Here is a 16,082-nt window from a genome sequence, read left to right as displayed (position 1 = left end):
AGCGCTCAAACTGGCGATCTAAAGGCTATAGCGCAATACAAATAAATACGTTAGGATACGTAGATCCTTGCCCTGGGGATGTTCCGGGCGCGCTCTGCTCTATAGACACCCACTAAGCACGTATATGGTTTCCGTGTGACTTGACAACACCCGCGAGGCTAGAAAGGGAGCGCACAAGGAGGGGCCGTTGGCACTGCTCAAAACAGCAGTCGTTCGCCAGCAGCCATACTGAATATGACAGATGCGCGTTTGACTGGTTTCATTTAAAACATGCGACGGTCTGAGAAACGGACGGCGAGACCATTTGATATGAATATATGTAGATAAAAATACTTTTCTTGAGAATGATGAACGGTCAATTAGGACGGTGTGTGGTCGTTCAAATAAGACTGGGCGGACTGGACAACTATTGATGTTTCTTGAAGTCAATCGATGGGTCTGCATTTGAAATGCTCTGTTCGTATGATGTTTGATACAGCGGTGATTTCGATACAACAGAGTCACCATAACATACTTTATGTTTCCCAACATTTGAAAAGCGACAAAACCCTTTCAATACTTTCAAGAAATAACCACCAAAATCGATTGAGTCATGAGCATGTGTCCATCAATCACTGTCAAACTGTGATGATACCAGGTGTTTGCGAAAACGTGAGCGTATCCTGCCCTCCCGGTGCTCCCTAGTGAACGCTTCGTTACGTCCACTTCGATCACTGATTTGATAGGAAATAAAATTGAAATCCAGACCATGTTATGAAATGTAATTATGTAAAAATCCATAAAATCTCAATCAAATTTATCGGAAGGAAATGACAAATTTAGCACAAAAGTACATGTTTGGCATCGGGAAAAGAATAATCATGTATCATCTGGAAAAAAAAGGTTAAGTTAGAAATGATTTTTACGTTAAGCTTAAACGGCCCTGTCATTACCGTTATTTCTCACTTTCGCCATCACTAAAGCATCCGAGTTGCCTTTTCATCTCATAAAGGTTATGGGATGGAGGCGAGGAATGTTTGTCAGTGTGGAACCCGTATCGGAATTATAGTCCCTGTCTACACTCCGTTTGCCTCGAAGTAGTGATAACTCGATATATTTTCGATTTTCCCCATCACTTCGAGTTAAGGAAGTTTCATTTTCTTTCTGTTAGATCCATAGTTGACGAACATAAAGTGTTAACTTCAGTTTTGAACACAGTATTAAACTCCACTTTGAACCAGAAACACATATACAGAAACCTATATAGTTATGAATCAAGACTTTCTTCTCATATGTTGGATATTTGGTGTTGGATGGCCCAGAGGTTAAAATGACTAGGCATGCCAAAGACTACATGGGTACATGGGTACATGGGTACATTGTGCGAAACCATTATGGTGTCCCCAGACACACGCGCTCACGAATGCCACATTCCGGTTTGACCAACGTGGTAAACGTCGCTAAGAATAAGTTCACACTCTATGTCACACATATTACACATGAGGCTGCAAAATTCAGTCATGCTAAGATACACTCTACAAAGATATCCCCGTAATGCAAAGATATCCCCTGGTCTGCTCTTTCTAGGAAGATTTCATGAACGCCATGGGATTCTTGCTCAAAAGCTATTTCATCAGGGTTACAACATTCAATGCCTCGGTAAATCTTTCACGAAAGTATTTGGTAGCGTGTGCTGTTTTAGATGATCTATTGACTTGACTTTGGGGCAGGTGCCACCGGTGGGCAGGATACTCTCAAACCATGGAGAACACCTGGTATCATCACTATTTGATAGTGATTAATAAACACATGTTCATGACATATTCAGATTCGAACAGTGGACTCTTGCTTTCTTATGATTATGGAAAAGATTTCTGTCGCTTCTATTTTCATATTTCGGCAGACCCGTGAAGCTCCGGGGTAGAATAGGTCTTCAGCAACCATACTTGCCGTAAAAGGCGACTATGCTTGTCGTAAGAGGCGACTAACGGGATCGGGTTGTAAGGCTCGCTGACTTGGTTGATGCGAGTCATCGATCCCATTTGCGTGGATCGATGCTCATGATGTCAACCACTGAATTGTTTGGTCCCGACTTGATTATTTACAGACCGCCCTCATATAGCTGGAATATTGCTAACCGACAAAAAACAACAACAAAAAAACTCACCAAAGCAAAGATTTTTTACTTGTTTGTTATTTACGCCATAATATTTGACGAGTCCGGACAGACAAACCGGTAGTTAAAATATAAGCAACGCTCCATACCGTCAGGCTACAGACCACGCAGTCACCGAGCCGTACCTCACTTCAATATAGCCTCCTTACGATAAACAGGAGAATGATGGGCTCTTCTTTTAGTAGAGATTTCTAATGATTATGGAACTGGTCTATTTCTCTTTTATCTATTATTCAGAAGCAGTGGACGACCATTCTGAACAATCACGGCTATTACTCAGCCTAAGACACAGACACTGGGAAAGGAGGTCGCCAGTCAAGTCATACAATAACACTACAGCAATCTCATGCTGTGAAACAGAAAGAATTATTACCTAAACAGAACAGAAAATACTTCTCTGATTAAAAGAAAATACATGTATTGGCACCGGCTTTTGGGAGATAGCTTAGTGTTTAGCGCATATTTGCAAACTGTTTCCAATCAAAACATATTTTTGCAGCCACGAGATTGCTTTATTGAAGCTGGGGATTGATCTGGGGATGCCGATTAATCCCAGGTCTGTTTTAACGAGAGTATCAGAGCGGACGAGGAGCGTGTTTCCTTATGCTACTATTCCACACAGACCACGAATCCCACAAATTGATAAATTTTATGATTCGTAGTTGAATCGTAATCAGTTCGTGAAATTCTTAACTGATTCGCATATATTTGTAGTCAGTTCTTACAATTCGCTATTGTGACGTCAGGATATAGATAAGCGCCAAATACCATGCTCTTGACTCTCTCTTTGTCAATTGTCCTCGTGTCGTCTACCAAGCAAGCAATTAGACTATATTAAGTTGACATATGTCTTTACTGAATGGCCCCAGTATCTGTCTTGGGCGTATTAGTGTTTCACCCCCCCCCCCCCCAGCAATTTCATTTGGGTTTTCACATGCAAAAATGGAATTTAATTGGGTAACACGACAATTACTTGGCGGAGTCACGACCCTTAGTCGCTCCCGGATCCGCAGGATGGTTTTCTTAGATATCCCAGCTCAGCATTATCTTCGTTTGTTTGTATCAAAGCCTAGGCAAAAAAAGGTCATCTTGCACTATACATAGAGACTAAGACGGCATGTGTCCGCGTTTTTTCTAGTTGATAGGACAATATCAGATTACGTCATCAGCTTACTATCATGGACACTATCAGATTACGTGTTACCCACTGATCATCACGGACAACGGCAGCAGACCACGTGTTACAACTGACCATCTTGGACAACAGCAGACCACGTGTTACAACTGACCATCTTGGACAACAGCAGACCACGTGTTACAACTGACCATCTTGGACATGAGCAGTCAGCGTGTTAGCAACTGACCATCTTGGACAACAACAGTCTACATTTTACTAATTAACCATCACGGACAACAGCAGACCTTGTATTACGAGTGCGAGACCAGCATTTGCAGCTACTTCATCAAAGCTCTCAGTCCGCCATCAGCAGCCTTTCTCGAGTGTCTGCAATCTCAGTATCTCAGCATGCTCGCCCAACCCTGCCACAGAGGTAATCCTTTAGTCCACTTTAACTAACTCTTGATAGAAGTTAGGGCTCTTTGACCTTAGCTGTTTCATCGATTTTTGGCCTTTTGAAGATATGTCTCGGCAATAACAACCAGAGTTTTGTTTTATTGAGCAAGGTTTTTCAATAACGGCAGTAACAGTTGGGGTAATCGTTTTGCGGGATCATCACGTTTTCAGTTAGGGACGGATTTTTTTACCTCGACCATAATATATCACGTCAGTACGACAGTATAAAGTCCCAAACACGATATTCCTTTTGAGTCGAAACAGGATATGAAGTTTTACCTTCAAAAAATGCAATTCTGTCTGATTGTTATTACGCAGTGGCACGAACCAGTTTCCATACACTTGCTGTAATACGGGGCCGAACGGTTGGACGCTTCCGAAGGGGTTAAGTAATAGACTTCTTACGTTCGCAAATGGAATTAAATGGTCTGATAGCAAACAGGGAATACTTTAAAAGGGTCTGATTTGGAACTGGCTTCGCCACTTGAGATTTGAAAATTTGTTCTAAGTACACGCTTTTGTATAATTAGAAACTGATTAAACATTATATTGGCTGTATATATTTGTACCTGACATGTAATGGGTTAATCCATCAGGTTTAATGCAATACATAAATATTAGTTTCTGATAACGTATGTTGTGACGTTCAACGATATTTGTCCTTTGACGCAAGATACAATGGAAATATTTTTACTTATTCTCATATGAAAGTATTTCATTCTTTACTCACATTTGAAGTAGTGAATGAGTTAAGTTAAGTCACATCGGCAATATTCCAGCCATATCGTGACTATCAAGGGTTAAACCTAATAAATATAAATACAAATTAGACGTCAGGTTAATTTCGTTTCTGTGTTACGTGTAAACAAGAGTGAAACGTTCATTTTAAAACGAGCTGATCAGAAGTGATTGATCTATCAGAATAACTTCTTTGATATGCATTTAGGAGTTGAAGTACTAAGTAATGGGAAGAAGCCCACAAGTTGTTCATCCATAAATTCTTATCCTTACTTGATCAATCAGAGGTTCCAAATCACATAAGCAAGTGATGCACCTGTTTTTAACGTACAAATAGCAGAGATCTTAGAAGAAGCAAAGATAGTCATATGTCACTGTGTGAATTTGGTTTAATCTATCTTCCAAACATATCCCTACTTTCGCGTGGAAACTAGGCTTTGCTATATGCTAGTGGACACTATCGCCTTGGTTAGTTTCATTAATGTTTGTGGGCTTTATATGTAGAAAAAATACAGAACCTAAATATAAAACGTCAACGCCAGAGAATAACCAGTTTCAACAATCCACCAAAACATATTCATTCCATTTGGCGCAAAGGGCAAAAGAGCGGTGAAAATTATGTGAACGGATTAATGAAATAGAGAATCTCACCAGAGTGTCTTTTGATATCAAATATATCAACACGAGTTGATAAAAGTGGGAGAACTCCGAGGCCTGCCGAGGATTTTTTTCCACTTTTATCAACGAGTGTTGATATATTTTATATCAAAAGACACGAGGGTGAGATTTTATTTATCATCCAACATCATTTTTCCAACTTTTTCAGTTTGTCGACAGTAATAAGCAGTGTCTTAAGTGTAAAAAGTACTGCTAATAGCTTCAGTAGCAGATCCATTAGTGATGTCATTTGATTGTGACGTCATGCAAACCAATTGCGTCACAATGGTCTGCAAAGCATTGTGATGCAATTTCATTGTAGCGATATATACATTGTAGATATCGGTTGATCTCACCCAAGTGATATCTCCTGTGGGATGATAAAATATGTAAGAACAAAAGGGTAAGCACGTCTCACTCCACCGGCTGCACAGCCACTCACACAACTTGCAAAAAAACGTAGATGTTTGGTGCCTGACGCAGCACAGCAGGACTCCTGTCATGCGCCGATGGTAATCAAGTTATCGATGGACTAGACAAGCCATTGACACAAACACGTTTTTTTAACGCAGGTCTTTCGGGAAACTTACCCAACCAATGTCTTTATATTTTACAAATATTTCAATTTTAACAAATATGTGTCTGTAAATAATGGAATCCAGTAGTTAAAAGAACAGGCAATTCATACCATCTGGCTACGATATCACGCAGTCACCGTGCCTTACCCCGCTCCAATATAGTCGCCGTACGATAAACAGTAGAATGCTGAGAACAGGCCAATGTTAAATAACCAGATGTTACGTGCGACACGAACCCAAGACCAGCGAATCTTAACAGACAAATTTATCAGACGATTTACGGTATTGGTATACATGAACAAAGCATCAACTGCCTTATATAGATGTAGCTGTAGTGGCCATGGATCAACTCTACAAAATGTTCGTTGTAAGGTGCATATGTTATCGAAATGTGTGTCGGTGTTAAGAAAATGGCATCGTCACCACATGCTGGGATTTTTCAGCTGCGGACCCGTAACCGGAAATGCCAGTGCGCATGTAATCTATTGTGAATGTTTTCCGGAGCCTAGGCCCAAGCGTTGACTCTGATCTGTCGGATTCACGTCCATTCCATAATTACAAAAAATACGATTTTCTTCTTAAAGTTTTCAATCAACAGGCATTTCTTAGTCTATAACAGAATTCATTTGGCTGTGTCAAAATCCGGTATCAGGCTATGGGAATGGTAATTTACTGGAGTCGAGCATTTAACACACGGATAACTCTTTTATGATTTCCTCCATCAAGCGCCGTTCTCACTGTCACGTGACCCAGACAATGACAAATCAATGTCCCGGATGACGTTTTCTGCAACTACAGGCGTACGGAAACACATCTCCTAAGGCTGGACCGCAATACTGCTTTTTTTAATCTCAACATGAAAGTGGCCCCGCCGGGCAAATGCAAATTTAGACAAGAAAATCAACGGCCTGTCGTAATTTTTAGAGGTTGAAAATTGAAATAGGTTTTAACGGTTTAGAATCATTATTGATCCATAGCGAGTGTCGTGTTTCTCAAGACAAGGACAACACACGGGCCTCCACGTGTCCTGCATTGTAATGACTGCTGTCTAATCTCTGAATCCTTTCCACGTTACAAAAAACTGGGAAATACAGTAAGTGTATGGAAACACGATGAACAATGCGTGTTGTAATTCAAAGTTCACGTCCTTCATAATATGGCTGAATCAATGATCATTCTGAGGACTTCATCTGTAAATTAAAATTATATTGATAATAAGAAAGTGGCGCCTTGATTAAAACAGCCCAGAGTAAAGTATTTGTCTTGCTTTTGTTTCAGTATGCATCGTTTGCTGACGCGGCTGTGGTGTCAAGCAAAGTTATTGGAAATGAAATGTTATGAGTCCCACGATCACACTTTATGTAACTTCAAAATCACACACAGTGGAACCCCGTTATTCCGGACCCCGTAAATACCGACCCCGACCCCAGGGCATTACAGGTAGCTGTGATTCGTTATAGGGAAAGGGGGAGGTGGCGAGGTGGCTAGGGGAAGAGGTTCAAATATAAGTAATGAATTTAAACCTTATTTATGGACTGGTCATTTATTATTGGGAGGAGGGGAGCAGCGAAAAATGTTACACAAAATTGGTGGATCTATGGTATATGATAATAAGTTACAGGTCTCTGCCCAATCTTCGCCCCGTCATCGGTGGTTCATGACGTCACAGCCGTTGAACCGTTACGTCATAAGAACAGAAGGTTGACCCCAGTCACATTTCTTGGTGTGTTGACAATTAAAACGTTCTTCATCTAAAATAACATCTTCATAAAACGATAAATCATCATAAAATGAATGCAATAACAGTAAACATGTGTATATACTCACTCATTGACATGGGGATATGTGATTGCTAGGAGATTATAGGTTTGAAGAGGAAGCCAGCATAACACAAACAGGCACACCACAATGATCAGCATCTTCACCACCTGCAACAAAGGGAGACAACTGTCAGACTCAAAGGGATATAACTCCTATTGGTAAGTTACATATTTTATCTAAAAAGAATATTGTGAGATGAAGACAACAATGATTATTAACAGAATCAAACAATTCATATTTTTAAAATGTATGACAATGTGTCGCATACATAAAAAATATGAATATACAATGCCATTTAGAAAGTGGTCATATGTAACAAATGTTATATTTGGGATAACGCTTTCTTAGTAAAGTAGAGATTCTAGAATAGTTTTGGAGTTTCCGGGATTCCGACCCACACTGCCAGAGTGAGGCACCTAATCGGCAGCACACAAAGTCAGCGATCTAACCCACTCAGCCACCGAGGCTTCAATAGATGCTTTCATAGCTTTCGGCCACGGGAGCCGTTCCAATTGACACTTGTCAGAGGGATACACAAAGTACGAGATCTAGACTACCAGTTGTCGGGACTTTCATTTTGTGGAAGACACCGGTGGCTGAGAGGGTTAGATAGCTGACTTTTTGTGCTGGCGATTATGTGCCTCTCCAGATTAATCGCCTTTACTAAGGAAGTGTTATCTCAAATATAACATAATGATTTGTTATATAAACATTATGCATTTATATAATTGAGGTTAATCAAGGCTGGACATTACGTGTTTTCTGCAGAAGGAATGTACTGTAGTTCAGTCCCCGAACATGAAATTGCAACGAACGGAAATTCGATCCTAAAACAAGGGTATAATGTAAAACGCGCCTGCAAAACGTCAAAGCCCAGAGAATGATCAGCCTCGATTATCCGCCCAAAACGATTCAAATGGGCGTAAAAGACAAAACAATTTTATAAATGGACTACTAAAAATCAGTGACGATCACACCGGGTGTTGGGGGTTAAATAAGGCTTTTTTCGGATGTAATGAATGTTTTCCGTGTTTGGTGACAAGCAAATGCTTTAACCACAAGGCTTCCCGCCCGCCCCTCTCGACAGAGAAGGTCTGTAAATACTGACTTGTGTTAACATCAAGACATCTGGGATCTTGCCAAAACACAAATGGAATTAAATTAGACAGCTTACAAGTAAAGAAACGTATTTAACAAGATATTCCCCGAGTGAGTTCATGGAGGTTGTAAAATTAATTTACATTTATTTAAGTATTGCCTAACAGGGGGCAATATCGGTCTCAGATCGGTCTCGGGGACACTTAAACAACCCCGATGTAGTCAGGCAGTCTCGCTGGGTTATACTCAACAGAGAAAATAACTTGATAGTGACTTCTATTCCCTCTGACATCCGGGTCACTGTGGACAAGTTTAATACTTGAAAAGATTATTAACAGTCTGGAGCCTCTGGAGTTTGTGGATTCTTCGTTATGTACATAGTGATTGGAACGATTTAAGATTTTTTATTACAAATTGCCACAGATATTGATGAACCGTTTGACAGGGTGGTTTGCTTTTAATAATTCTGACTGTATAAAGTTGGTGGAACATTGAAAATTTGGCACATATTGTTTTTTACAAAAACTGAAAAAATATTAACGTTCTTAAAACTATCATATTGGAAACGACATCCTGTCAGCTCAAAAAAGAATTCTTCAGAATATTGTTTTGTAAGCAGCGCGAGTTTTCTTTATTTCCAGATGCAGCGGTTTGGATAAGAAAAAACATTGCGGCGAAGCTTGGTCATAGCAGGAACAGATTGCTGAAAAAGAAATATTGCGAATACATAATATTCTGACAGTCCATCTGCAAAATGAAATTACGCTGATGTTTAATGTGAAAACTCTTCTCAGACTAGATATTGACTATGAAGGGAATTCATTTACCAGAAGCAGGTCAATAGTACATGCCTCGAACCTATGCCAACCCAGGGGTAGAAATGTAAAAAGGGATTGACACGACTATGTGTGCTATAGGGGGTATTGGGTATAGCTATTCCAGGACTAGGAAGGCAGGGGTGACACAAAGAGTGAGTTTGACAGATTGGGGTTATCATTTAAACCCGAGAACTTTGTCAACATATTTTTCAAGCGTAGTCTGAAATGGGAAGTCGCCAGTTGGAAACAAAGCTCGAGAAAGCTGCTTTCTGATTGGCTAATGTCGACTTCTTGTTAGTCATTTCATTGGTCGGCCGAAGTTCGCGAAAGGTCGCTATGTCGTGACCCGTAATAGGATGTCCTCAGATCTTTGTGTAGCAGTAGCGAGAACTGACCTATGACTGGTTCGAGAAAACCTGAACCTGGAGAATTTCACCAGATCAGTACTTCCGGAATAAGGAGTGAGTGAGTGAATTGGGTTTAACACCGCTTTTAACAGTATTCCAGTTATATCGCGGCGTGTCAGCTTAATGTGGGAAGAAAGTCCGAAGTGATGCAGGTGTCAGACGTTTACCACTTCGGTGAAACCCACGAGCACGGGTATGGTGCTGACAAACCTGCAAACATAATCGGGGCGAACCGGGATTCGAACCCACAATCGTAGGTTTCTGGCGTGCCCAAGGGACGCGACTCTGCACAGCGAATCGCGGCGCCTTAGACCGCTGGGCCACCCGTGCCCCCTGTTGCAGACGTTGTTTAGGCTAATCTATTAGTTACAGCCGGTGAGATGTCAGAGAGATTACAGATGGCAAAAGTACTCCACAAACTCAACATCAAAGAACTACCTTCCATGTTTCATCAACCAGTCAACATCCGAGAATAAAAGAATGACATCACAGTCGGGTTCAAAGTATATATTTCAGATTGCTGCTGTCGAGATCAATATGTCGTGAGTCTGTCAACAAGCCAAAATAGTTTTCAAATGGTTTTCTTTTTGACAAAAATCAAAACTAGATGGTATAAAAAGCAATATAAATGCTTGTTAAAAGACACTTTGGACAGATTCAATAACTCTACAGTATTCTATTAAGTCAAACAAACATTGACGTCCACAAAAACAACAACAATCAAAGTGTATTTTGATTAAGTCCAAGATCATATTATTTCCAGTCCAGCCCTGTACAGATCAGATTGGGTATGACTGAAAATACTGATACCTGTGAACAACAAGCCGATAACCCACTTCATTTTTCACTATTGCAGAAGCTAAACGACTTGACAATGATATTGTCATATGACTAACTCTACCACTGTGACTAACACCGGTATAATGTACTTCATATTGTCACTAACACTATCACCGACACTTGTCACCGACACTCTTACCAACACTGTCACGGACACTGTCACTTATACTGACACTAATACTGTCACCGACACTGTCACTAATACTGTCACTAATATTGTCTCCGACACTGTCACTAATACTGTCACCGACACTGTCACTATTACTGTCACTGATACTGTCACCGTGACCGTTACTAACACTGTCACTAATACTGTCACTGATATTGTCACGGACACTGTTTCTAAAACTGTCACCGACACTGTCATCAATATTGTCACCGACACTGTCACTAAAACTGTCACTGATACTGTCACTAATACTGTCACCGACACTGTCACTAATACTGTCACTAATATTGTCTCCGACACTGTCACTAATACTGTCACCGACATTGTCACTAATACTGTCACTGATACTGTCACCGTGACCGTTAATAACACTGTCACTAATACTGTCACTGATATTGTCACGGACACTGTTTCTAAAACTGTCACCGACACTGTCATCAATATTGTCACCGACATTGTCACTAAAACTGTCACTGATACTGTCACTAATACTGTCACTGATACTGTCACTAATACTGTCACTGATACTGTCACTAATACTATCCCCGATACGTTTTAACGGACACTGTCACCGACACTGTCACTAATACTGTCACCAACACTGTCACTAATACTGTCACCGACATTAATTTTAAAAATAAATAAAAATTGATATTGTGAGACCTCGTTCCAAAACTCCCCATCTTCCTGACACAAGAGATTTAACTGACTTTACAAGTCCAGTTTCCCCCCTTCCGAACTAGACTGGAATTCCTGGGCTCGATCGTAGCGCCATCCGTGGTTTTAACGAGGTATGTCCCTTCTATGCCTCTCCTATGGACCAATAAGATTCCATCTCTCAGTGTCACTTGCATTTGCTTCAAACAAAATGGCGGCGCCCAGTCAAGACGATCTGATCGATAATCAATATCTATATTGTGATCAAACGGGTCTTTCGCGAAGTGCATCAAACCACTTGAGCACCTTGATAAAAACATGAAAAGATTTGGAATATATCGGTTGACAACGAGTTGGAGGTGCACATGCTTTGCAAATCCTGCAATCATTGCGCATAGACTCGTTAGTCCAGCCAAATTCTAACTCCATAATACCAGCCTAGTTCGGCAAGGGTGGAAACTGGACTTTTATAGTCAGTTAACTCTCTTGCCTCGGGAAGATGAAACTCCCAGAACGGATTCTTCAGAACATTCTTCCCCATTTCCCTTTCTTTGATTCCCCAGACAAATTGCCTTCATTTTAGATGGGAGCAAGGGGACAGTGAAATAGCGCCCTTTCCAACACATATCTTTGTTCAACAAACAGCATCAAAAAGCACAATCGATTCTTGAAAAATGTTAATAGTTCAAAACAACATGTTCTTTTGTCGGATAAATCAGTATTGACCTCATGCATGCGCAGGTTTGCAGGACAATCCATCATAGGCGGACGTACGCGAAAGGGCAGGACGGATAACTTGTTTTGTATGATATAGAACGGGGAGTATTGAGAAAAAAAAGTGAAATACCAAAGGGTCTGAGTTGATACCAAAGATGAATAACGGCGGAATTAGTCAGTGAACTTCAGACCGTCTTAGCTTCGGATGGCAATTTAGTAACGAGTGTGTGTCTGAAAAGAGTTTCGCCAAGTCTGAAGTTGTCAGTAATTTGTGACAAGCGCGATCCATCTTTGAAGTTGTATTTAAGAATAAGGTATGAGATAGCAAATTGAATGCGGTATGGCTGGATGTTGGGTTGTGGTATTCGTTTTGGTTACTGTTGTGTGAGATGCTGGATGAGAACGTACGCTGGAAGATGTGGATGTGGAACATATGTATGGAAGTGGGTATGGACCTGGGTATGGACGTGGGTATGGACGTGGGTATGAACGTGGTTATGGACGTGGGTATGGACGTGGGTATGAACGTGGTTATGTACTTGGGTATGGACGTGGGTATGGACGTGGTTATGTACCTGGGTATGGACGTGGGTATGTACCTGGGTATGGACGTGGGTATGTACCTGGGTATGGACGTGGGTATGAACGTGGTTATGTACCTGGGTATGGACGTTGGTTTGAACGTGGTTATGTACCTGGGTATGGACGTGGGTTTGAACGTGGTTATGTACCTGGGTATGGACGTTGGTTTGAACGTGGTTATGGACGTGGTTATGGATGTGGTAATGGACGTGGGTATGGACGTGGGTATGAACGTGGTTATCGACGTGGTTATGGATGTGGTAATGGACGTGGGTATGGACGTGGGTATGAACGTGGTTATCGACGTGGTTATGGACGTGGGCATGGACGGGGTAATGGACGTGGGTATGAACGTGGTTATGGACGTGGTTATGTACCTGGGTATGGACGTGGGTATGGAAGTTGGTATGAACGTGGTTATGGACGTGGTAATGGACGTGGGTATGGACGTGGGTATGAACGTGGTTATGGACGTGGTAATGGACGTGGGTATGGACGCGGGTATGAACGTGGTTATGGACGTGGTTATGGACGTGGTTATGGGCGTGGGCATGGACGTGGTTATGGACGTGGGTATGGACGTGGGTATGGACTTGGTTATGGGCGTTGGTATGGACGTTGGCGTGGACGTGTTATGGACGTGGGTATGGACGTGGTTATGGACGTGGGTATGGACGTGGGTGTGGACGTGGGTATGGACGTGGACGTGGAATTGGTTATGGACGTGGCTATTGACATGGGCGTGGACCGTGTCATGGACGTGGTTATGGAAGTGGGCATGGATGTGGTTATGGACTTGGTTATGGGCGTGGGTATGGGCGTGGTATGGACGTGGTAATTGACGTGGGTATTGACGTGGTTATGGACGTGGGTATGGACGTGGACGTGGAATTGGTTATGGACGTGGCTATTGACATGGGCGTGGGCCGTGTCATGGACGTGGTTATGGAAGTGGGCATGGATGTGGTTATGGACTTGGTTATGGGCGTTGGTATGGACGTGGGCGTGGACGTGGTTATGAACGGGGGAATGGACGTGTGTATGGACGTGGGTATGGACGTGGCTATGGAAGTGGGCGTGTACGTGGTTATGGAATTGGGCGTGGACGTGGGTATGGAAGTGGGCGTGGACGTGGGTATGGACGTGATTATGGACGTGATTATGGACGTGGGTATGGGCGTGGCTGTAGACGTGGTTGTGGACTTATTTGTGGGCGTGGTTGTGGAAGTGGGCGTGGACGTGGTTATGGACGTGGGTATGGACGTGATTATGGACGTGGGTATGGACGTGGTTGTGGAAGTGGTTTTGGATGTGGTTGTGAACTAATTTGTGGGCGTGGTTGTGGATGTGGTTTGGACGTGGTTGTTGGCGTGTTTGTGGATGTAGGTGTGGACCTGGTTGTGGAACTGATTGGTGAGAATGTGGATGTGATGTGGTTGTGGATGTTTGTGAGAATGAGGATGTGATGTGGTTGTGGATGTTGGTGTGAATGAGGATGTGATGTGGTTGTTGATGTTGGTGTGGATGTGATGTGGTTGTGGATGTTGGTGTGAATGTGGATATGATGAGGTTGTTAATGTTGGTGTGAATGAGGATGTGATGTGGTTGTGGATGTAGGTGTGAATGTGGATGTGATGTGGCTGTGGCTGTGGATGTTGATGAGAATGAGGATGCGATGTGGTTGTTAATGTGGGTGTGAATGAGGATGTGATATGGTTGTTGATGTTGGTGTGAATGTGGATGTGATGTGGTTGTGGATGTTGGTGTGAATGAGCATGCGATGTGGTTGATGATGTTGGTGTGAATGTGGATGTGACGTGATTGTGGATGTTGGTGTGAATGTGGATGTGATGTGGTTGTGGATGTTGGTGTGAATGTGGATGTGACGTGGTTTTGGATGTTGGTGTGAATGTGGATGTGATGTGGTTTTGGATGTTGGTGTGAATGTGGATGTGATGTGGTTGTGGATGTTGGTGTGAATGAGCATGCGATGTGGTTGATGATGTTGGTGTGAATGTGGATGTGACGTGGTTGTGGATGTTGGTGTGAATGTGGATGTGATGTGGTTGTGGATGTTGGTGTGAATGTGGATGTGACGTGGTTTTGGATGTTGGTGTGAATGTGGATGTGACGTGGTTGTGGATGTTGGTGTGAATGTGGATGTGACGTGGTTTTGGATGTTGGTGTGAATGTGGATGCGATGTGGTTTTGCATGTTGGTGTGAATGAGGATGTGACGTGGTTGTGGTTGTACATGTGATAATGTGGATGTTCGAATATGGATGTGGAAGTGAATAGCTGATACTGATGCTGCGTGGATGTGGATGTGCTTCAGCGCGTTGGTGGGCGAATGAAATGTCAGTTGTGTCTGTGAGAGTACACGTTCAGATAATGTAGGCTTGATCTGGATGGGGCCCTGTAGGGGTTGGTGTAGAGTAAGAAAGTAAAGATATCGCAACCTTTCTGCCCACCCCGTACATGATGTCAAGATTCACATAAAACATATCCCACGTGAGCTAAACATGACGAAAATTTACAAAACGTGCACACTCAAAGCACCAACTTGTTATTCTCCGCCATCAGTATCTAAACGAAATGGCCATGACACCGCTTCGAACAGTATTTTAATTATATTAAAAGTCAGTTTAATCTGGGAGGAATCATCATCAGTGTGAATCTGGGATTCGAACCCACGATCATATGTTTCTGGCACGCCTAAACGACCCATCTCTGTACAGACAATTGCAACGCCTAAGACGACGGGTACCATCATCCACAGTATCTGAACGAAAGGGACATCGTGTGCATGACACACGCCTGCACAAAACTCTTTTCAAGCGTAATGACAACTCAGAACAGAATAACGTAATGTTTAATACTGCTTATTGTATGCATTTAACTCAGCACACACGCAGGATGCATATTACACACAATGCGTATAACGTATTACCCCAAACAACTGAAAAATCACCTGTGTATGAAATGCGGAACATTCACAAGACCATGTACCATTGTTAAAAATCTAACAGAAGAACGCAGGCTTAAGACATACAATTTCCTCTGAGTTACCCCAGCCGATTGCTCTGTCGCATGCTCTAGCAACATAATTCTGCGAAATGAAAAGCAATTATTGGCCGCTTCTAAACGTTTTAAGGCATGAGACGCTTGCCGCTGAGAATCCATGGGACGAATATCAATGACCAACATATATCTGCTGCTACAGTGAAAGGCAAAGACAATACAGCTTCGATAGAAAGGGTGGTCTTCTGTGCC

General features: G+C 42.2%; 1 protein-coding gene across 2 annotated transcripts in view; it reads right to left on the bottom strand.

Annotated features, from left to right (window-relative positions):
* Positions 1-16,082, bottom strand: part of LOC139458949 (tachykinin-like peptides receptor 99D) — a 136,686-nt gene that overhangs the window by 18,180 nt on the left and 102,424 nt on the right. For both annotated transcript variants that reach the window (XM_071240386.1, XM_071240387.1), the window contains exon 2: positions 7,529-7,629. In XM_071240386.1, the coding sequence (XP_071096487.1) occupies positions 7,529-7,629 (101 nt within the window). The remainder of the gene's footprint in view (positions 1-7,528; positions 7,630-16,082) is intronic.

Source organism: Haliotis cracherodii, unplaced genomic scaffold (assembly GCF_022045235.1).
Source record: "Haliotis cracherodii isolate W230 unplaced genomic scaffold, xgHalCrac1.p SCAF_13, whole genome shotgun sequence".
Lineage (NCBI taxonomy): Eukaryota > Metazoa > Mollusca > Gastropoda > Lepetellida > Haliotidae > Haliotis > Haliotis cracherodii.
The sequence above is the reverse complement of the archived record's forward strand: the minus strand, read 5'-3'. Positions and strand labels throughout refer to the sequence as shown.